Source organism: Herpailurus yagouaroundi, unplaced genomic scaffold (genome assembly GCF_014898765.1).
Source record: "Herpailurus yagouaroundi ecotype Mexico unplaced genomic scaffold, PumYag 163, whole genome shotgun sequence".
NCBI lineage: Eukaryota > Metazoa > Chordata > Mammalia > Carnivora > Felidae > Herpailurus > Herpailurus yagouaroundi.
The window spans coordinates 4,243,964-4,267,833 of NW_024412404.1; the positions used below are offsets into that span (position 1 = coordinate 4,243,964).

Below are 23,870 nucleotides of genomic sequence, written 5' to 3' on the forward strand. Positions count from 1 at the left end.
TACGAGGATCGCAGAAATAGTCCTAATCCAACACTTTATAGATGAGGAAGCTTATGTCCCAAAATAAGTTTTCTATCTAAAATCAGAGTTTCCTGTCTTGCTTTTTGCTAATCCCAAACCATTTAGTTGATTAGGGAGGTTTTACAGTCAAATTTTACTGCTCTGCAGATAAATTTGAGACTTCATTGTGAAATTTTAATCCTTGGCTGGATCTCCTTTTATCAGTCAACACATACTGAACTGGAACCTTCCACTGCATGAGATGGTGGGTACCCAGAGAAGGCCAACTGAAGTCAATACAGATATAATCTGAGAAGTCAATTTTGTAGCAAAATATAATTAACTCTGAAATCAAAGGAAAGTTTCTTTTAGGCTGTTCATTATTTTAAATTAAAACTGTACTTCAACCTCTCTATTTCTGTGGTAATGGAAAATTACTAAATTGGGACTAGATTTATGCAGTTTCTTACCTTACTTTTGACTATACGATCTTTAAAAAGTCTACTCCGTACCCAGATTATGGGTTCTAAATATTATTTCTTACTAAAAGGAATCAGAGCTCTTTATAGACATGGCTAATTCTTAGCTTGGGCCAGAAAATATATAGGATAATCCCTGAACTTCTTATCCTACCAAAAATCAAAGATTAATAGGATTGTATCAAAAGGACTCGAGAGCCAAACTGAAGAGGCTTCCAGTAGCCAAAGATGGGACTATCCAAATGTCAATAAGAATCCAATGGTAATGGATTAATGCATGAAATGTCTTTAAACCCATAAATTCTTAATGATATTTAAAAATGAACTCATTTGGGGGTAACTGGATAGCTCAGTCAACTAAGCATCCAACTCTTCATTTCGGCTCAGGTCAGGATCTCACGGTTGTGAGATCAAGCCCCATGTCAGGCTCTGTGCTGAGTGTGGAGCCTGCTTGGGATTCTCTTTCACCCTGTCTGTCTCTCTGCCCCTCCCCCCACTCACTCACTCTCTCAAAATTTAAAAACAAAATGGACTCACTTGTCATTTTTGAAGGATGCTAAGGAACCACCTCATTGTTTTGGCAACTAGTTAAATCTTAAAGTCTTTATTCTGTCTTTCCTATAAGAATTGTACCTCAACCAAATAGCTGATAATATAGAGGTATCCCAGCTAATAAATGAAGAAAGAATGTTAAAATACCACCAATTTTCAATCCCTAATGAAATAAAGGATGCAATCAATACTCACCTATGGATGTTAACATGATTAGAAGACCCAGGCAATTAAATGTCTCCCAATAAAAGTACACAATATTTCCTAAGATATATTGTTGCTAACCAATCAACCAACAAACAAAAATCTGATCCAAAAATAGGAGAAAAAAAGACAACTCAAAGATGCAATCAGCAAAATTCAGAGTATGGAAAACTCTGTAGGATAAATCACTCAATTTCTTCAATAAATTGTGTGTGTGTGAGAGAGAGAGAGTGTGTGTGTGCATGAGACCAAGAGACAACTCCAACAGAGTTACAGATTTAAGAGATCAAATCAATTAAATGCAATATATAACCATTATTTTAAAATCCTGATTCAAAAGCTATTTAAAAAATTACAAGGCTGGAAAATTTGAACACTGAATTTTTGATGATATATTGACTATATATATGACTATAAATTTTCATTAAGTATGATAATTGTAATAATTATAAGTAAAATCATATAGCCTCCAGGATTTGCTTCAAAATAATTTTATGATGGACAATGTACGAGGCTACAGACAGGTTTATTTCTATCATTCTCTTTAAAGATTATCTTTAAATGTCCCCTCCCCAAATTAAAAATAAGCTACAAGTACAAAGAACTAAGTGCCTGCTTTCCTACCTATAATGCTGAGATAATATTACTTCACTCACAGCTTCCTCATGAACATGTTGTTAAGAATAAATGAGTTCTTTGAAAGGTGTTTGGTCTAAAGTCTTGTTAATCAGGAATGAAGACAAAATGTTGCTGACGAAAAACAAGCTTTAGACCTCATACACACTCTAGTAACAAAGAAAGCATACTTTCACAATATTTGGCAAGGAATGTTGGAAATACATAAACCATAACCATAAATCAAACCAAGCATTAGGAAGGATTAGTATTAGTGTGATATAATTATTTTCAATTTATGTCAATGAAATCAGATGTAAACTCCTAAAGGAAAAGGCTTAAGTAACTATTTTTGCTGTATTTAATAAACGACAATCTAAATAGTTGATAGGATTGAGACATTAAAGGACTAACATAATCAGAAAAAAAATCCCATGTGCTTCATAATAATTTTGCTTGTTAGGGTCCATGACAAACATAATGGTTAAAGCAATTTCAAGATAATTTAACAAAGCTCTATCAGACCAAGTAGTAATATTGATTTGGTTAGTACAAATTTTATTATTCATTATTGAAATGATGTACAGTATCTAAATCAAGAAAAAACTTTTGATCTCAAAGACCCACACCACTTTTCCATTCCACTACTCACCCCACTGGCAATGGATAAAACTGGCTAATAAAATGTTTTCTACAATATATAGAAGATTCAATGGCTCTGTTAAGTATCCCTTATTGGGAATGTCTTGCTCAACAACATTAATAGTGAAGTTTTTTGAAGTTGAAGCAATCACTTTGAAGCAAATCATCCTTTCAAATTTGGATTGAAAACAGGAGGGGAATAGCTCAGGCTTTTCTGCCCTTAATGTGACTATTTCCACAGATAGCTCCCTATGAAAATTAATAAACTGACTTAGCTTTACAGGAAATGCCATTTAGAAAAAATTACAGTTAGAGAACAGATCCTGTGATAAAAATAACAGAATTATTGTTTATACACCTTAGCAACTGCAAAACTTATGATTTCACATAATTTTTATAGTAGCATTAAGCAAAATTATTATTTTCTAAATCATGAGATAAGAAGAAAGACAGCAAAGAGAAAAGAACTCTGATTTGTACTTAATATTTAACAGTATTAAGCATAAAAAGATGTTAGAGACCCAGAATTGAAAATATACTAAAAACTGAAACAAAACCATTCTTAAAAGTTTTATTTGGGGGCACCTGGGGGACCCAGTCAGTTAAGCGTCTGACTTCAGCTCAGGTCATGATCACATGTTTATGCATAGGTTTGAGTCCGACGTCGGGCTCTGTGCTGACAGCTCAGAGCCTGGAGCCTGCTTCAGATTCTGTGTCTCCCTCTCTCTCTGGCCCTCCCCCTGCTCATGCTCTGTCTCTCTGTCTCCAAAATAAAAAATAAACATTAAAAACAAAAAATTTTTTTAAAAAAACATTTGGTGCTTACCTGCTCTACATATCAGAAAATACCAAGTTGGCATTTATCAAAGATCCTGTTTAGCATGTATCCCATAGAAATTTCCAAAGTCAAACAATTAAAATACCTACCTTATATTTTAAGATCAAGTAATTTAAAGCATTGAATAAATAAAAATCTATGAGTTTACCATTAATCTGGGGGGGAACACAATAGACACAACATTCATTTGCTTCTTCTGCCAATATCAATACAAGACCAAAATACCAACTCCTTACTCTGAAAATTGGTAATTAAAACAGTAAGCTTTTATCCTGCCATTTCAGGAGGGACTGGAATTCATTGTTACTTGATGAGAAAAAGTCCTTCTTTACAAAGAATGCCAGCTAATACATGTAGAATGAAGGGTATTGTGAGAACAACATATGCAATCTCCAGTGTGATAACTGATTCAGACAAGGGCAATCCAGTCGCTAAAACCATTATGTGAAAGACTACTGGACAACAAAGATATACAAACAGTGCCAAACTATCACCTCACTGATTACTTGCTAATAGTAAAGAGGATGGCTTACCGTTATGCAGGAGAGAGTTAGTGATCACCACCTTAACCAAGTCATTAAATGTGGCATTGCCAAAATGAGACAACCCAGCATCATGTACCTCTGAACAGAATGCCCTGTAAAGTATTTGTCATTATGCATGAAATATTCTTGTAAATAATGTTTAGAATGAATCTAAGCAAACCTCTAGACCTAATTTACAGTTGAGAAGAATGCACAATCCTTGAATGTTCCTAGATTGAAAGTAAAAGCTAAAAGGACACTTTAGGGAAAATGGGGAAATTTGAATATGGACTGGATATTAGAAGTTATAAGAGAATTACCGTCAGTTTGGCTAGCTGTGATGATGGTACTGTAATTTCATCTACACAACACACTTTTTTTTAGAGGCTCCTATTTTTAAGAGTTGCATGTTGAAGTATTCAGGGATAAAGTATCAATGTTGGAGACTTATATTCAAATGGTCAGCAAAAAATATAGATAAGAGACTTTACAGACTTATAGCTGTAAGATAAATAAGATCTGAGGGTGACTATAGCTGATAACACTACTGTATTCTTAAAATTTACTCAGAGAGTAGAACTTAAATGTTGTCACAAAAAAGCTTTAAAAAACCTATAATCCAATACTGATTGTAGTAATGATTACACAACTGTATATTATTCGTCAAAATTATCAAATTGTACATTTATAATTGGTGAATTTTATTTTATGTCAACTATACCATCATAAAGCAAATTAAAACTAAATACAAAGAGTTTATGGGGCGCCTGGGTGGTTCAGTCAGTTAAGTGTCTGATTTTGGCTCAGGTCATGTTCTCATGGTTCGTGGTTCGAGCCCTGCATTGGGCTCTGTGCTGACAGCTCAGAGCCTGGAGCCTGCCTCCGATTCGGTGTCTCCCTCTCTCTCTGGCCCTCCTTCTCTCTCTCTCTCTCTCTCTCTCTCTATCGCTCTCAAAAATGGATAAACATTAAAAAAAATTTTTTTTAAATACTTTTGTTTTGGGGCACCTGGGTGGCTCAGTCAATTAGGCCTCTGACTTGGGCTTAGGTCAGCATCTCGCAGTTTGTGAGTTTAAGCCCCACGTAGGGCTCTGTGCTGACAGCTCAGAGCCTGGATGCTGCTTCTATTCTGTGTCTCCCTCTCTCTCTGCCCCTCGCTTGCTTACACACACTCTCTCTTTCTCTCTCTCTCTCTCTCAAAAATAAATAAACATTAAAAAATTTTTAAAAAAACATTTAAACTCCCCCCCCCCAAAAGAAAAAAAGAGATAAAGCAAAGATGACAACAATGGTAACTGTTAAAGCTAGGTGGTATGAAAGTGTCACTATAGTATTGTTACAACTTTTCTATAAATTTGAATAATTTTCTAAGTTGAGAAAAAAATAAGTAAAAATTACTTTAATAGGAGATGTAATTACATAACGGCCAGGTTTACAGAAGTAACAAATACATTTCTTGACCGAGATAGTCATATTTAAACGAGAAGACCAGGGCATTTACCGTTAAAAGTGAAGTTTTCAGGTAAATGGAAGGGTTCAAAAGAAGCCTGAGGTAGAAGTAGGAACTGCAAAGAGAAAAGCTGCTACGGAGAAAGGGCAGGAATCAGTCCTGGAGAAAATTAAGACAGCAATGTCACAAAGCTAGAGGATGGAAGACTGTGTTATCAGTTTAATCTTTGAGATCAGCAACTAAATTATATTAATCTTCTCGACCTAACCCTTACCTCATGGTTTAATCTTAAAATTCTCTTTTGTACTTTAGACAAAAGTCATGTGCAATGACAAGTTATGTCATCGGTCGTCAGGGTCAAATACAGCCCATACTGCCCCAAGTCTAAGGCTGAGGTTATACAAATTACTAGATTAATCATTTTCCTGTGAATTTGTAACGGTCAATTGTGGAACCACCACTGGGATTTCTAAGTATGGTGATTTTAGTCATCTTAATAATGGAGCTGATTGACTACAGAATCCTATCAGTCACCAGGCCACCAGCTTTTATTACTACACGGAAAAATGAGTCAATTGAAAAAAGATTAATTCAGCCAGACCATGTAAACACTGTTAACTGCTTTTTTGGAATTACACCCTTGTCATCAGACAAGAAAATACACTGGTTACAGTAACAAAGGGGTTCCATTATAACTGCCTCTTAAATTTATTTTTTTTTTTAATTTTTTTTTTCAACGTTTATTTTTGGGACAGAGAGAGACAGAGCATGAACGGGGGAGGGGCAGAGAGAGAGGGAGACACAGAATCGGAAACAGGCTCCAGGATCTGAGCCATCAGCCCAGAGCCCGACGCGGGGCTCGAACTCCCGGACCGCGAGATCGTGACCTGGCTGAAGTCGGACGTTCAACCGACTGCGCCATCCAGGCGCCCCTTAAATTTAAATGGTAAAGATTCAATACGTGTCTAAGCCATTGCCTATAGGTAGGTAGTAACTGTGGCCTCAGACTCAAAACGTCACTTCAGAGCTGTTTTTACTCTCATAACTTATTCAGAGTGGGTACAGAGATGGGAAAAAGTCTAATTTTGCCTTCCAAATCTAGTCTAGCAGTATGTCTGTAAGGAAACAGAAAAACAGTGAGCCATATAATTTTACTTACTAGCTAGACAAGTTCTATCTGATCTGTGAGTCTGTTTCTTCACTTGTAAAACAGAAATAACATACCTATAAAACAGGGCTGACTTACCTGCTCTGTCTACCATAAAGGACTGATAAGGTAAAATGAATACCTTGAAGACTGTTTTCAAATAAAATAAATGAATTTAAAATATCATCTGTCTAGATTACATTTTAATTTGTTGTCTGACTATCCATATTCCATTGCACAACATGTAAGAAAAAAATCGGTAGAATTCCATTTTTCACTACCTAGCTACCTAGTAAAAACCAGGTTAGATAAAATCATCTATTCAGAACTCTTGCCAAAAATATTTACTCGAATCTAGTGAAACAATTAGTCAAAAACAGATTTAGGGACTAGCCTGGATTTTTACAAAATGTCAATACAGTAAAAGACAAAAAAAGAAAAAAGAGGCAATGAGTGATGGGTCCAATTTAGGTAAAAAGGAAACAATCAAAAGACCTGGTGACCAGCTGCAGTTTGTGATCCTTGATGGGGGTCTTAATCAAACAATAAAGAAAAATTAGAACATTTTAGGGACAATTTGCTCTCTATATATTAGATAATATTTTATCAACAGTAAATTTCATGACTGTGGTAAATAATATGGTCATGAAGGAAATGTCCTTGTTTTTAGCTGAAACATACTGAAATATTCCAGGAAAGAAATGTTATGCTGTGGGCTACTTACTTTCAAACGGTTCTGAAAAAATTCTCAAACTATGTGAAGAGAAAGCAAATATGGCAACATATTAACAACAGCCAAAGACTCTAGGTGAAAAGTATATAGGTGTTTGTTATTCTATTCTTTCAACTTTTCTGCACATCTGCAATTTTCAAAAGACCAGGCAAAAGTGGACACTGCATAAACAAGACAAGACAAAACATTGGCAAGTAATGAAAAAATATATCAATTTTCCAATAAAAAATATACTTTTCACAAACCAACCTAATTATCTAAACTAAAATAAATTCACCATGTTTTAATATTGAGGTATATTATTTAAGAGCAACACTACTCTTTCTAAAACACAACACAGATCAATTAAGTGGACCTTAATGTAAAAGGTCTCACTGAAGAAGTTCCTTTAAGAAAAAGCAGTATAATTTCTAAAAGCAGGATAGAAATGGACTAAATGTCATTATTGGAAATGATCACAGAAATTAACTCAAGTCTTTATAGATTAGTAAAATAGTATCCACATGTTTTTCAAGACATACAACTTTATGTTTTTTCAAAAGATAATTTCAAGTCAAGCAGAACATGTACAGTTAACAGATGTGATGGCTCATATTTTACCAGATACTTCAATTCAACCACTCCAAAAGCAAAAACAAGCAAAGTAAAACAACTAGAAACAAGTAAGTATAGTCTATGGACAGAAAACATGATACTCTGCTCTAGAAATGCCAAGAAGTGCCCTAGAGTAGGAATGCCAAAAGGGGAGGAACCCTCTAATAAACACTGGATTTAGGTAACAGATGAAGATAAATTTAAGATCATGCGATAAGAGAGTGTGTGTGTGTGTGTGTGTGTGTGTGTGTGTGTGTGTGTGTAAGGGGGGTGAGGAGGAGAGAGAGAAACAGGCTTTCCTTTTCTGACAGAAGGTTGGACAACTGCCCATCAATCCCCTAAGAAATCAGGAAGTACACCCGGGAATTTCTTTTTATGGGTTCATTTGAATACTAACTTTCTAGAAAAAGCATCACTGTAACATGAGCTATCAGTTTATGTTTATATTATCTCTTAAATAAATTCATGAAAAATTTAAATATCCTGTTAATGTGGAGTTACATTCTCTGCTTTAAAATCTATTTACTGGTATAGATTTCCAATTACTATGTTTTCTTAGGAAATATACAGTATTTCCTTTACTGGATAAGCACTGTAATAGAAGAAAAAGAGAAGATTAATTTATCTTTGTGAACTAACCTATTTTCAGCAGTCCTTCCCTTTTCTTCATAAGGTGGCAATAATGTGAATTGCATGGAAAAGAACAAACTATAAAATGTTATGTCTTTATTTTCAAAACAGTGTTTTATTTACCTTGTTAATGGACACTACCAAAGCTGGTTCCACTTTGGCTTCAATTTCTTCTGGTGTATAAAAACAATAGAGTTTACCCCCTCTTAAAACACAGTACAACCTTCTCCAACTAATCAGGCTTTCTACCATTTGCTGAAAAAAATTCAAGAAGCCATCAACCTTAATCATTATTTATCATCTTAACATTAAATTCAACAAAATACTTAAATTACCAAAGTTATGTTAGTTTAAAAAAAATTTTTTAATGTGATAGAGTTACCCATTAATTTAATGTACAATAAGTCAATAGTCCAAAATGAAAGAGTAAGTTAATATCACAGAAGAAAGGTTTGGAATTCTCAAAAGCATTAAGCAAATGGAGGTAATGATTACCACATAACTTTTACACATATAGGATCATAAATCAATGCAGTTTTAGAAAAGCTAGTCTATTAAAAATTAGTGCTTCAAATTCCACAGCAATCCATCTAATAACTCAAAAAAATTATAAAAATAACTCAATACTCAAAATATAATTTTCCCTTACTGTTCTCAGAATACTGGAAAATGTTGACTACCCTGTAAGAATGCAAATTTTCTTTCCTCTTAATGGAATCTTTTTTAAAAAGGTATTGATTCACTGAAGCCCGTAATTAATTATTTACTGCATGTAAATAACTGTGGTTATAAATAAATCAGGAGTAGGTGCCACAGAAGCAACTTTGGAAGCCCAGAGGCCTTAAGTGTGCCAAAAGCTGTCTGCCAGGAAGGCCTTCTCTGAAAGGTGGGGAACAGCCCTAATCTGCTTCCACGAGGGGTCCCTGCTGCTGATTGTCCTGCTACAGCCATTATGAAGCAGAGGGACCTGGAAGTGGCTCCTTAGCCATCAAGCCTGCATTAGACCCCTCCCCTTCTCACCTTCTCACCCCCATTCTATGCCTAACATTGGGAAAATGGCCATTTAAGGGAACACTTTAAAAATAATACTTTTCATTATCAGAAGACCAAACTGCCAGTATATTAAGATGTAGACTGTAGCTATAATTGTAGGATATTCAAAGTCCTCCAACCTGCTGATGTAGAAATCCTGCAAATGCATCCTTAGCCACGCACGCTGGCTGGGCAACTAGGCGGCAGCACATGTTGCCGTATAAGGGAAGCCAAAATGAAGACTCCTCTAGTTAAACAAGATAGAAAAAAAAGCAAGTTACAAACATGTGTATTTAAGGTCATTATACATTTTCATTTTTTTTCTATTTTGCAATTTTTTTTGCTGTGTATAAGAACATATGTAAAGGCTCATCATCCTCAAACAGCAATGCCATTGTTAACGAAAAAATCATATATGAGAAAATAGGACAGGATGATGTTAAACTGATAATGCTTTTACCCAAAACAGACGTGGAGCTTTTAGTCTCTTGATCTCTGGTGTGATCTTAAAGTTTTTAACCAATGAAGGTAGTTCAGGGCATATAAGTAAACTCATTTAAAATAAAAAACATTCTAATAAAATGATTTTTATATGCCAAATTCTACTTCGTGTTCTGATTTTCATTGTAATATCTAACAAAGTGATCTGAACATAACATTTCAGAGGACAATTTCAAGATAATGCTTGTATAAGCCTCTTGGCCCTTTTTCTTTCCCTTCCCTTACTGCACAATTCAGTTGTAAGTCACTAGGTAGAGCCCACCCCCACGGGCACCTATGCCAGGTGCTGGAGCCAGGAAGGATGGGGATGGTGAGTAGGAGAGCTGTCAAGCTGTCAAGCTGTCAAGCACCAGGTGTCAGAGCCTGAATGGGCTGAGGAAGATGGGCCACGTGGGACACAGCCCATGGGGGATTTCTCCTCAGGGGGTGGCCTGGTGTGGGGAGTCAAGGCCCAAGCAGAGTGATGTCTACATGGTGTGGCTGCCCAATGTGAGGTGTCAGAATCCAAAGAGTAAGGAGAGTGTGCATATTTGGCAGGTGACTCAGCCATGGCAGTCGGAGTCTGAGAGCAGCAAGGTCACATTCAGTGACCCAGAAAAGTGTGTCAGAGCCCAGTGAGGGGGGGGATCTGAGAACAGAGGCAGTGGGCGTGGGGTGTCAGAGCACAGGCCAGCTGAGGAGGGTGTCCACTTGAGGTAAGGGAGAGGGCAGCCAGGCAGGGGAACTTTAAGCCTGGGGTGGCCAGGCCTGTGTGAGCCTCAGCAAGGTAAGGAGAGTCTACATGGGGCAAGGGGCAGCCTAGAATGAGGAGTCAGAGCTCCAACAAGGAGAAGAGAGTATCTATTCAAGGGAGATAAAAGAATGGTTGCTTTCAGGAAGGCTGATCAAAGAAGAAAATGCATTAAAGGTACAAAAGACGGGTTTCTTTCTGTCAGAAAAAGGAGTTACAAATGTGTAGAATGAACTCTGCGCTGTTAGATTAGAACTGGATGCGCTGATATGGACTCATGATTTCCAACATACAGAGATTAGGAAATACAGGACAAAACACATAAGCATGTGTGCAGCTGTGTCCACTGAGAGTGCCCGTGGAAAGCCACACTCTAACAGTACCACTCTAATATATCTAGAGCCCAGCTCATGTCTTCTAAATATTATTTCCATTACAAAGAACCAGCATTCCTTGGAGAAATGACCGATTCCATGACTGGGGCAAGGAAAGTACAGGATGGACCTGAAATACCTTGTTATGCCATAAAGCAAGGAAGTACTCATGATGAGAACACTGTCAAAAAGACAACAGAACCCTTCTTGAATGTGTTCCCATTGGCCAGATTGGAGACAACTTGAACCTTAAAACAAGCAATGATATTAACAGATTATGATGCACTGAATAAAACAGGAAAACATGAGTCCATATTGATATAAACAAATGAATAAATTGAAAGACCAGTAAGGCATACACTTACATAGTTTCAAGCCACCGCCCTCTTCCACACAAAATACATATTAAAAGTTCTTTCAAAGGGGAAACAAAAGAGTAACTTTACAGTAGAGAAGCTGGGCGGACACCACACTAATCAAGTGATCAAAGTAAAAATTATCAGTATTGAGATGAATCAAAATGACATGCCACTTGACAGAACTCAATAAGAACTCAGGATCATTTCTGTGATATTCCTGCCAAAGATGCATATCCTAAGTCTTATCCCAAGAAAACATCAGACAACCCTAAATTTAGGGACCTTCTGCAAAGTAACTGACTATGATGTTTTAAAATATCAAGGTTATTGGGCTGCCTGGGGGCTCAGTTGGCTAAGCATCTGACTCTTGATTTCGGCTCAAGTCCTGATGTTGTGGTTCATGGGTTCAAGCCCCATGTCAGGCTCTGCACTGACAGCATGGAGCCTGCTTGGGATTCTCTCTCTCTCTCTTTCTCTGCCCCTCCTCTGCTCTTTTTATCTCTCTCAAAATAAATAAATAAACATTACATAAAATTTTTTTTAAATGTCAATGTTATGAATGCCAAGAAAAGACAGAAGAAATGGTCCAGTTTGAAAGAAACTAAAAGAAGCATGATAATTAAATGCAATGAATGATTCTGCACTGGATCCTTCTGTCATAAAAGACATTATTGGGACAAGGAGCAATACTTTATTTAATAGAGTTTGATGACTAAATGGTAGTAATGTATTAATATTCATTTACTGACTTGGAATAGTGGTAGTGATGTAACCGATGTCCTATTAGTAGGAAATATATAATAACATATTTGGAGGCAGTGGAGAATCACGTAAACTTGCTCTCATAAATTCTTTTGGGAAAAAGATCTTGACATTTAACTTGTAACTTTTCTGTAAGTTTGCAATTGTTTAAAAAAGTTCTTTCAAAAAACATTAAGATATTCCCTTAATGTAGTGTGTAGATAGACATACAGCCTTCACATCTGCATGGAAAGAAAGCATTGTGTAACTGATTCCCAATATGTGGCCCTTTGCCCACAATGGACCACACAAAACTGATTTTCAAAGTTTTCAGTGCATCCCTGTTGGTAGTGCCTCTAAAATTGCTAGCCATTGGTTGTTACGATTTTTGACCCCAAAGTCAATAATCTGGAAACTCTGGAAAATAACTCTGGAAAATAAAACATTTTTTGGTAAAAGTACAATTATATATAGATGCCATGCCAAGGTTTGGTACATCAGTTACATGAAAAAGATGTGCCTAAATAAAGTACACAAAGGAAAACAAAAAAGTTTTTAACAACCTGCCTGCTCATTATTAAGAATAGAGCACAACAAATTGTCTGGGACTATTCAAATCTTTTTTACTAATATCTTGGTAAAGCTGCTACCTTTCAGAAATAAAGGGTTTGATCTCGGAAAAATAAATGCATAAATAGAACACAGGCAATGATTCCAAAACACAGGCATAAATAAATAGATATAGGAGAAACTCCTTTTCTAAAATAGGCAGGAAATGAAATAAAAATTTGATAAAAGCAGGCATCTGAGTAAAACATCTGAAATCAACTTTGTGATTTATGAATTTAAACTTTGAAAGCAAATTTCTTTATGTAGCAATCCTAGATTTATGGATGGCTTATGTTCTAAATATCTGTAGGCTAGTTATTTTTAAGTTAGGATACACTTTGTTAAAAAAATAGAACCATAAATGATGATTAGCTTTTCATACGAGTTCATAAAGTTTGTTCAATCACTAATGTATCCTGGAAACTACCACTCGTAACAAATGTGCTTCTCCAGTAAAAGAAGTTTAGATTTCATAGCATGCAGAGAAAAATAATTTCCTCCTGATTATGGTCCTTGGAAAGCAATATTGGATGTAGAATTCCTTTTTCTGCAGACCCCTTGCCATATACTCTGCAATCACCTATCCCTTCTGACCAGGGTCTCTTCACAGCTGAGGACCACCGTGGATGAAGTTCAGAGTCACAGCTTCTTCTCTCTACTTCTGACAGGAAACATGGCATCCATCTAGTCACTCAACCCAGCTGAGGACCAAGTCTTCATGTTTAAAAATACTACCCATCTTCAGAAGGAGGGCTGTTGTGAAAATCAAATAATGTGGAAATGGCATCTATCATTGTGTCTGTCACATAGCAGCTTCCTGTTATTTCATATCTAGGGCAGTCTCACTCCCCAGACCACGCCCTTTCCATTTTCAGTGCTGCCTCCATCCCTGCACAAATTATCTAATCCAAATGCTTAATTCTTTTCTAACCAAGGGCGACATTAGGACAAAATGAAATGAAACAGGAAGTGAAAAAGCAATTTAACTTTTCACTACTTAAAGATTTTATCTAATTCATTTATATTTTCAAATGGAGAACAAAATGGTGTTTAAAAATGACAGCAACAACAAAAACAAAACACAGGCAAGGGAAAGAATCCAGATAACATCTTAGTTCCCTGTGAGTCAATCTTCACAATGTGGTTTCATTGTTTCATAAAAAGAATAAAAATTTCTTGATGATGAAGATACCATTTTAGCTTTTCCTTTCAATTATCAAGAATAATAAAACTGAGTTATAAATTTTAGAAAATATAGTTATTTCCTCTTGATTTTACAGACACTGACATAACTTTATTCAGGAAAACCCAATGTATTAACATAGATTTATATTAATGAATAAATTTGAGGGTGGCTTTTTTTCGGTATAAAATTCTGTTTCCTTTAAATTAGAATATTTCTTCTTTTTCCAAATAGGATTGATTTACAAGATTTTAATTCATACACATTCTAGGAATATAACTCCTATGAAGAGTTAGGCATATGGGTTATTGTTTCTTTAACTTTCTTCTGTGGAGTCCACAAACTCCAGTGCCCACAGTTTTGGGTGTTACTGTTTTAAGCACAGTCTCAGACTTCTCACAGTGTGTGAGTCTGTATTGCATTTCTCTAAAAAAGAGCCATACCACACAGTGCTCATGCTGATCTACCCATGAGTATTTTATTGAACAAGAGTCTAGTAATATCTTACAGAACACTGAAGACAACTGAGGAATCACTGCTAAAATTAATGCTTCCTTTATGAATTGTATTCTTTTCCTCAACTTTTCGGATGATTTGGTTGAAAGAATGGGGCCTTTCATCATCAATTCCATTATTCACACATGGATGGTATTTTGAGTCTTTAGGTGCTTTAATAGTCATCATCCCTGACCAGAAAGCATAGCAGAGAGAGTACAGCCTGTCCTGGATTATTTAAAGTCTGGCTCACCTACTTCCTAGCTACATGACCTAGCATGTTATGTTCTCTAGGCTGCAATTTACCCATCTGTAAAATGTAAATGACAATAAAATGAAGAACTTGTGAAGGTCACAGAACTAGCCAGTGCTAGAACTAGAATATGAGTCCAAGGCTGATTGGTGCCACAGTCCACACCATTAATCACTTCATGGTAATGCTTCTTTATAGACACATCCCACAGACACTAGGAATGAAAATTGCTTAAAAGTGTGTGTTTGTTTCTTTGGTTGTTTGTTTACTTATTTATTTATTTACATTTTATTGTGGTAAAAACACCTAACAGAAGATTTATCCTCTTAAGAGATTTTTTTAAGTTTATTTATTTATTTAGAGAGAGAGAGCGTGTGTGCCCAAGAGCGGGGGGGAGGGGGGGGCCGGACGGGCAGAGGGAGAGGCAGAGAGAATCCCAAGCAGGCTCTGCACTGTCAGCACAGAGTCCAACGTGGCACTTGAACTCACAAACTGTGAGATCATGACCTGAGCCGAAATCAAGAGTCAGACACTCAACCAACTAAGCCAGGCACCCCGCCTCTTAATAGATTTTTAAATGCACAATACAGTATTGTTAACAATAGGCTCTACATCATACAGTAGGTCTCTAGAACCTATTCATCTTGCATAGCTGAAATTTTATACCTGTTAATTAGCAACTCCTTCTTTCCCCTGGTAACTGCCATTCTACTCTTGTGCTTCTTTGAATTTGCCTATTGTAGATACCTCATGTGAGTGGAACCACGCAGTGTCTGTCCTTCTGCGACTGGCTATTCCAGTTAGTGTGATGTTGTCAAGGGGCATTCATGTTGTCACATATTGCAGAATTTCCTTCTTTTTTAAGGCTGAATAATATTTCATAGAACAGTGTCTGATACATAATAGACACTCAACATATGATGGCAATATTGATAATCAGAGAACTGACACAAATGAAATGACAATAAACTTCATCTGCTAGATTTTGTGATAAAACTGATAATGCTAATAATATTGCGGACTTCAAATCTTGGGTAAGAAGGGTAGATTGTGCAGACCAATCTTCCCACTGACAACTATTGAAAATGCTGTATCAAATATATTTAAAATTTCTTCCAAGAGTGACAAAAAGGTAACAAGACCATAAGAAATTACCAGTACAAATTTGATGAGAACCAGTGAGTTAAGTGAGCACAGATGCTGTATTTGTCCTGAGAGCATTTGCCAATGCCAGCAAGGCTGAGGTTATGATTTAATGATCCTGCAAGATGAGGAAGCAGAACAGAAATCAAAGTCTAGGGCCTGAACTATGTAACTAGGTTAATGGGAGATCCTCCCCATGCTAGGCTGACATCCCAGAGGAACCACCGACAGGGTAGGCAGTGAACCAGAAATAAACCAGCCTTGCTGCCTAGGACTCTCAGTGCCTAGAGATGGGGATACAAGGAGTCCAGAAAAACTCAGACATGATCTTTGAATAAAGTGGGCCCCTAATGATAGTCCCTCCAGGTGCCTGCATCAATTTATTCCTGTACATAAACTTTCGATTTTAATGACAACTATATGAAGATAACCCAATATGCAAGGAATTGAGACATCATGACCTGTAGGAAAAAGCAATAGAAATATACCCAGAAAGACATTATACATCTGAATTATTAGTCACAGGCTATAAAACAGCAATGCATGCTCTTTCACCAAAAACCTAAGAAATAACATTGACAATGCATGCAGGAAACACATCGTAAAGGGTAACACACAGAGAGGATAAAGTGAGGACAACTGACACGGGTTTAATAGGCATGCTGGGGGAAAAGAAAGAGAATGGAGGAGCAGAGGCTCTCTGAATGGAAAATTGAGATTTTGTCCAGAACTAATGAAAGACACCAATCAATAATTTAAAGAAGTTAGAGTTCCAAAAGCATCATAAATAAAATTAAATTATGTACGTTATCATAATGAAACTTCAGAAAACCAAAGCTAAAGGGAAAAGAAAGCTACTGTCACAGAAGTGACACACTGACATGATTTTCAGCAGCTGGTAAAAGAAGCCAGAAGATAGAATTATATCTGTAATATTCAAAAAGAAAAAAATGGGAACTACCAAAATTCTGTATCCTATAAAAATATCTTTCAAGAATGAAGCAAAAAACAGTTATCTTCAAACACAAGAACAAAGGTGTATGATATCAGTGGAACATACTAAAAGAAATTCTTAAGGATTATACTTCAAGCATAAGGAAAATGATCCCAGATGTAAGGTATTAGATACAAGTGGTGCACAGAAACTTTAGGTAAACTTAAATAAATATAAAATGTATAAAACATCTTGTGAAATTAAAAATCAAATAGAATTATAATATATAATAATAGTACACAGGTCAGAGAAATGGAGTTTCTGTTCTAAAGTCCTTGCATTGCCTAAAAAAAGGTAAATCTCTTTTTTTAAGTTTATTTATTTATTTTGAGAGATAGAGACAGAGACAGAGACAGAGACAGAGAGAGAGATGTAGGGCTTGATCCTGTGAGCTGTGAGATCATGACCTGAGACAAAATCAACAGTTGGACACATAATCGACTGAGCCACCCAGGCACCCTGTAAAACTATCTTTTAATTTTAGACTTTAACATATATGATTAATGGCATTTCCAGAAGTAATTTCTAAAAGATGAGAAAAAGAATTACAACTTAAGTTGGAACAAGGAAAAACTGAAATGATGAAACTATCAATCCTTAAAAAGGCAAGAAACAACAGAAAAACCATCATGAAATATATAAGACCAGCAGCAAACACAGGATATGATGGCAGATTTAAACATAAATATTTAATATCATATAATATGGGTTATAAACTATTTGGTATCAAATGCAAAATGACTGCTCCATTAAAAAACACAAAGATTGTCAAACTGGATAAAAATTAAAATCCAGTATATAATCCTGCTTGAAGAGGCATATCTACAATATAAAAATAAGAACAGTTTGAGGCTAAAAGAGTAGAAGAAAGTGCACAATTTAAAAATTGTGTGTATCAGGGCGCCTGGGTGGCGCAGTCGGTTAAGCGTCTGACTTCAGCCAGGTCACGATCTCGCGGTCCGTGAGTTCAAGCCCCGTGTCAGGCTCTGGGCTGATGGCTCAGAGCCTGGAGCCTGTTTCCGATTCTGTGTCTCCCTCTCTCTCTGCCCCTCCCCCGTTCATGCTCTGTCTCTCTCTGTCCCAAAAATAAATAAAAACGTTGAAAAATAAATAAATAAAAAATAAAAATTGTGTGTATCAAACAGTAAAGGGTCAAATATTATAAAACAAAAATAGACATGGCTATGAGAACTAGAAAAATCCACAATCACAGATTTTATCAGACCTCTCATAGTAATACACAGACTACAATAGTTATTTCTAACAAATAATTAGAATATATAGAACAGACTACTGAATGAAAAAAACTGACAAACCTACTGCAAGAATGATAATAAAAAGACAGAGAACATACAAAAAGCCACTATCAGTTGGAAAGGAGAAACATCACTACAGGTACTGGAGAAATTCAATAAAGCTATTGTGAAGAAGTTAATGCTTATGAACCCAAAATTTTAGAATACACACATATGTATAAAAATATAACTTACTGGGGCACCTGGGTGGCTCAGCTGATTAAGTGTCCAACTTCGGCTCAGGTCATGATCTCACGCTCGTGGTTTCGAGCCGTACAACGGGGTCTGTGCTCACAGCTCGGAGCCTGGAGCCTGCTTCTGCTTCTGCATCTCCCTCTCTCTCTCTGCCCCTCCCCCACTCGTGCTCTGTCTGTCTCTGTCTCTCTCTCTCTCAAAAATAAATATTAAAAAAATTTAAAAATAAAACTTACACTAAAAAATAGAGAAAAGTTCTTAAAATGTAAATGTACAATGTAACAAATAACTATGAGATGAATTTATGCATAACTACTCCCATGTCCAGAAAGAACATTGCCAACATTATTTCTTAATTATTCTAGATGTAAATGTGGCCCAATTTTTATGGTATTCACTTCCTTGCATTTATTTTTGGTTTTACCACCTATGTGTGCTTCTCTAAATAATACAATTTAGTTTTTTTCTGGTTTGAACTTTATATGGATAAAAATCACATTATGTTTTCTTAGTGACTTGGTTTTTGTTCATTCAGTATGTATATATCTTATTGCTTAAAGTATTTCATTGTATGATTATATCAGTATGTAACTTATTTAGTTATTTTTAATAGTTGTAGGGTTCTTTAGGTTTATGGTTTCTTGGATCAGTTTTAGTAAATTATATATATATTTTTTAATTTTTTTTTAATGTTTATTTATTTTTGAGAGAGACAGAGACAGAATGCGAGTGGGTTAAGGGCAGAGAGAGAGGGAGACACAGAAGCAGAGGCTGGCTCCAGGCTCTGAGCTGTCAGCACAGAGCCCGACACAGGGCTCGAACTCACGAGCCGCAAGATCATGACCTGAGCTGAAGTTGGACACTCAACCTACTGAGCCACCCAGCCACCCCTAACGTAAATTTTAGCACAAAACTTAAAAAATATTGTTGTAAAAACATCTATCTCATCAGTACAGAGCCACGCATCCTTACAACAATAAGTACAAGTAGGGTAGTATGTAATTTTATATATTCTGCTTCAGAAAATGGACAAGAATAAGTGGCCAAGTTATATTTCCAAACTACTTTACCATCACCACTCTGTATGATTCCTCATAGGTAAAATAATCTGGGAGAATGGAGAATGCTTATGCTAAATTTTATGAACCTTCCTAATTGCTTAAGTCCCTTTTCCATCTTGCTGTATTATTATTATTTTTTGGCGGGGGACACACTACAACTACCAATATTATCCAGAGATAAAACAGTTAAGATTAATTTGGTCCTACCTTCCCCAATCCTCTGTTTCTACCAACATAAGGATTGGTTTCCTCAAATTCAACTTTAAAAATAAGATAGGTGGGTGGGAGGGAGAGGAGGGTGGGTGATGAGTACTGAGGAAGGCACCTTTTGGGATGAGCACTGGGTGTTGTATGGAAACCAATTTGACAATAAATTTCATATTAAAAAAATAAGATAAAATAAAAAAATAAAAATAAAAATAAGATAGGTCTTTGATTGTCAACTAGGAGGGTGTTGAAGTAATCAATTTCAAGTCCAAGACAAGGATTAGGAATACACAAAACCCTTTCTGTTCTCACTGAGCTAGTAGCCTCACAAACAAATCTCTGGCAAATGGCATGAGAGAAACATAACATTTTTTTTCTCTTTTGGGGGAGGAGATGGACATATTAGAAAGAACCTACAGAATCATGCATGCCTACATTATTTAAGCCAACATCTGCTTCAGAGGGGCATACTAAAATTAGAAATTACTACTGCCACAATGTTATCTATTGACATAACATACATAGTAAGTAAAATATAGACTGTACTCACTCACCATTTCCATTAATGGACAGATTATGGGTCTTGAAGCTATCCTCAGCACTTTCCAAGGTCAGAGTAGTATGAGCTAGCAAATTATATTTTGTACCCCTAAGAATAGAGAGAAATAAGACATACCTTAAGTATTTTAGTATATTTTCTACTACATAAAATAGTTAGATGTTCAACAACAGAAAATAAACAACCTGACTAAAAACCAGGCAAAGATCTTGAATAGACATTTCTCCAAAGAAGATATACAAATGGCCTATAAAAACATGAAAATATGCTCAAGATCATGAATTATTAGGAAAATGCAAATTAAAACCCACAATGAGATTCCACTTCACATCCATTAGGATATGTTCTATTAAAAATAACAAAACAAAACAGAAAATAGTTAACTGTTGGGTAGAATGTAGACAAACTGGAACCTTTGTATATTCCTAATGAGAGAGTAAAAATGCTGTAGCCACTATGGAAAATGGTACAGTGTTTCCTCAAAAAATTAGAAATAGAATTACCATATGATTCAGGAATTACACTTCTGGGTATATACCCAAAAGAACTTAAAAGTAGGAACTCAAACGGATATATGTACACCTGTATAAATAGCAGCATTACTCACAATAGCCAAATAGTAGAAGAAGGCCAACTGTCCATTCAAAGGATGAAAGAATAAACAAAATGTGATACATACATTCAATGCAATATTATTCAGCCTTAAAAAGGGAAGGAAATTCTGACACATTCTACAACATGGATTAACCTTAAAGACATTATGCTAAGTGAAATAAGCCAATCACAAAAGGACAAATACTGCTTGATTCCACATGTAAAGCCCATAGAACAGGCCAATTCATAGAAACAAAAAGTAGAGGTGGAGGTTGACAGTGGCTGGATGGAGGGGGGATCAGGGTGTGATTGTTTATTGGGTATAGAATTTCAGTTTGGAAAGATAAAAAGTTCTGGAGATGGATGGTGGGATGGTTGTACAACATTGTGAACACACTTAATGCCATCGAACTACACACTTGAAAATGGTTAAAATGGCAAATGTTATGCTATATATATTTAACCGCGATAAAAAATGTAAAATATATTTAGATGTTATAGATGATAGATTATAAACATAAATGAATTATCAACTTGGCATGTTTATCTCTTTATGCTATTTTATCTTATGAAAACCTTCAAGTTATTTGGTTTAACTCACTAATGTTTCTCTGGAAGATGTCCATTCATTCAAAAATATTAACTGAATACCTAATATGTGCCAAGTCCTATGCAAGGTGATGGGACACTAATGACAAACAGGACTCAGTATTACATTCTGATGCAAGGGGGAGGGGAAAAAAAGAATAAGCAGAGGGATAAATAAGACATTGGCATTTATAAGTTATAATGCAACTTTTTCTATGAAACGAAGGGGTAAGAAAACTGAGGGGTCTTTTAAGAAGGAGAAGCAGGAAAGGACTCTCTAAGAGGTAATGGTTATAACCTCATAAAATGATGGATCCAGGCTAAGAATGTGGGAAAACATTCCAAACAGAGAGGGCTGAAAGAAGAGCAGTGTGGCTGAAGCATAAGGAGCCCGCAGGAAACACCACCCTACTTGACCCAAGGTCAGAGGTACAGGCAAGGATTAGATCCCTGGGACTTTGCTGTGAGGCTTGGAGGAAGGGCGGATTTGATTCCAAGTAGAATAGGAAGTCACTGGAGAAGGTTAAGAAGAAGGGAGTGATGGGATTGGATTCGCATTTACTTCCTGGAGTTTACCAACTTCAAAGATTTGGGGTTTTCACCCATCATATGGGAAAATGGAGGACTTCATTACCAATTCCATTTTTTTTCCATTATAGTTCCCTTTACACTATTTGTGTTAAAATAGCACTCTTGCCAAAGCATCTAAAAATTCTGATGCTAAATTTTATATCCTGGTACCTTGTGGTGATAAAAAGTGAATTTTTATTCAATAATTATATTTTCTGTGCTAGCAATCTTATTTCAAGACTTCTCTTAATTTTATTATTTATTTTCCAAAACAGTAAAACCTCAACATTCAAAACATCAGAAAGCATGTTAAAATGAGACAGACAGACAGAAATGTACACAAACTTCATAGAAAAGAAACTTCTGATGGGAATTTTTATTGTATCAGGTGATATGTTTCGTAAACCTTCTTCATCTCTTACTAAATCTTTAATAGAATCTCTACTACAGAGAAAAAGTATGTATATACGTAGGTGTGTAAAGCATACCCCAAGAACGTTACTCCCTTGGAGAAGAGCTCTTGGTTTATTTTTTGTCCAGTTTTATTGAGAAATAATTGAAATACTTTACTAAGTACAGCATGGCGGCTTGATTTATCTTTATTTTTAATATACAACCACCAAAGACTAGAAATATCTCTCAATATCCAATGTCTTTTGTCAGTGTTTATAAAAGAAAATTTACGTTTCTGTCTCTAAAACTCAACAAAAATTTTTTAACGAAACGACGCAGGACTACAATTTCAAGGTACATTCTGAATACAATTGGTATGATGTCAGACTCATATGGAAACTCCTGGAAAAGTTCACTAAGCACCAAAAAAGCTCCACTGTTGCAAGAGCTAAATGGCACCAGCCTCATACTCAGTGTGGGCCATTCTCTGCTATTACCCACTTAGCCTGGGTTTCTAGTCCTTCCATAGTTAGCTCTTATTTTTCCCTAGTGTTACACAATGAATTCCCCCCCAAAAAAGTTGAGAAAGTATTAAAGAAAACTGTGGAAAGCATTTGAGAAGAGCAGTTACAACGGAAGAGCAAACATTACTATGCACAAATGGCCTACTAACAATCCCTAATTGTCTGGTGATCAGGGTCCAATATATTAAGCATTACCTCAATGTGATAATTTGTCACTGAAATAGAAGGTTTACAGAACTGCATTTTAATGACTCCCACCTATAATAGAGGGAAATAGACTCCCCAGTAGCATTTTAGTGCAGTGTGTTATCTTCAGGAACAGCTGTCAATAAGTAGGTACGTGATGAGAGAGAGAGAGATGCCAGGTGTGACTGGCAAACATGCCCAGAGTGGCTGGAGTAGTGAAGGAGGAGAGGTGATGTCCAAAAGGTAAGTAGGGGGCAGACACTGTACATGACAGTGCTTTGTAGGGCGTCAGAAGGACACTGGATTTTATTCTGAGTGAGATGGGAAGCAAATGGTAGGTTTTGAGCAGAGGCATGTGCTATGATCTGACTTGCATTTTGAAATGATCCCTCTGGCTGCTATGTGGAGAACATACCACAGGGGTCAACAGTGGAAATGGAAATGCCAACTAGAAAGCTTCTGCAATGGGCCTGATTGGAGGTCAAAAGAGCTGATGCAGGCCTGGAATAGGATGGTAGTGGGTGAGCTGGTGAGAAGTGGCAATATTCTTGATATATTCTTAAAGTCGACCCAATGTGGACATGGGATGTGAAAGAAAAAAAGAGCTGAAAACACTTCCAAGGCTTTTGGCCCGAGAACAAAACTGGAACTGTTGGAAACTGCAGTGAGGCTGACTGAGAGAAGACTAGACAAGTAAGAGTTGAGTTGTGGATGAGTCAAGTTTAAAATAGTTTTAGATATCTAGATGGGCTACAAGGTAGGCAGCTAGCTATACAAATCTGGAGTTAGGAGGGAAAAAGGTATTGAAGAATTAAACTTGGGAGTTACCAGTATACAAATGCAATTTAATTAAAGTTAGAAAGCCAAGTGAAGTCC

The 23,870-nt window shown here is 36.2% G+C and overlaps 1 protein-coding gene across 3 annotated transcripts in view; it reads right to left on the reverse strand.

Moving 5' to 3' along the window:
• RTKN2 (rhotekin 2) overlaps window positions 1-23,870 on the reverse strand; it is a 71,446-nt gene that overhangs the window by 11,493 nt on the left and 36,083 nt on the right. For all 3 annotated transcript variants that reach the window (XM_040485131.1, XM_040485134.1, XM_040485133.1), the window contains 3 exons: window positions 20,135-20,229; window positions 9,581-9,687; window positions 8,532-8,663 (listed from right to left, as the gene is read on the reverse strand). In XM_040485131.1, coding sequence (XP_040341065.1) covers window positions 8,532-8,663; window positions 9,581-9,687; window positions 20,135-20,229 — 334 coding nt within the window. The remainder of the gene's footprint in view (window positions 1-8,531; window positions 8,664-9,580; window positions 9,688-20,134; window positions 20,230-23,870) is intronic.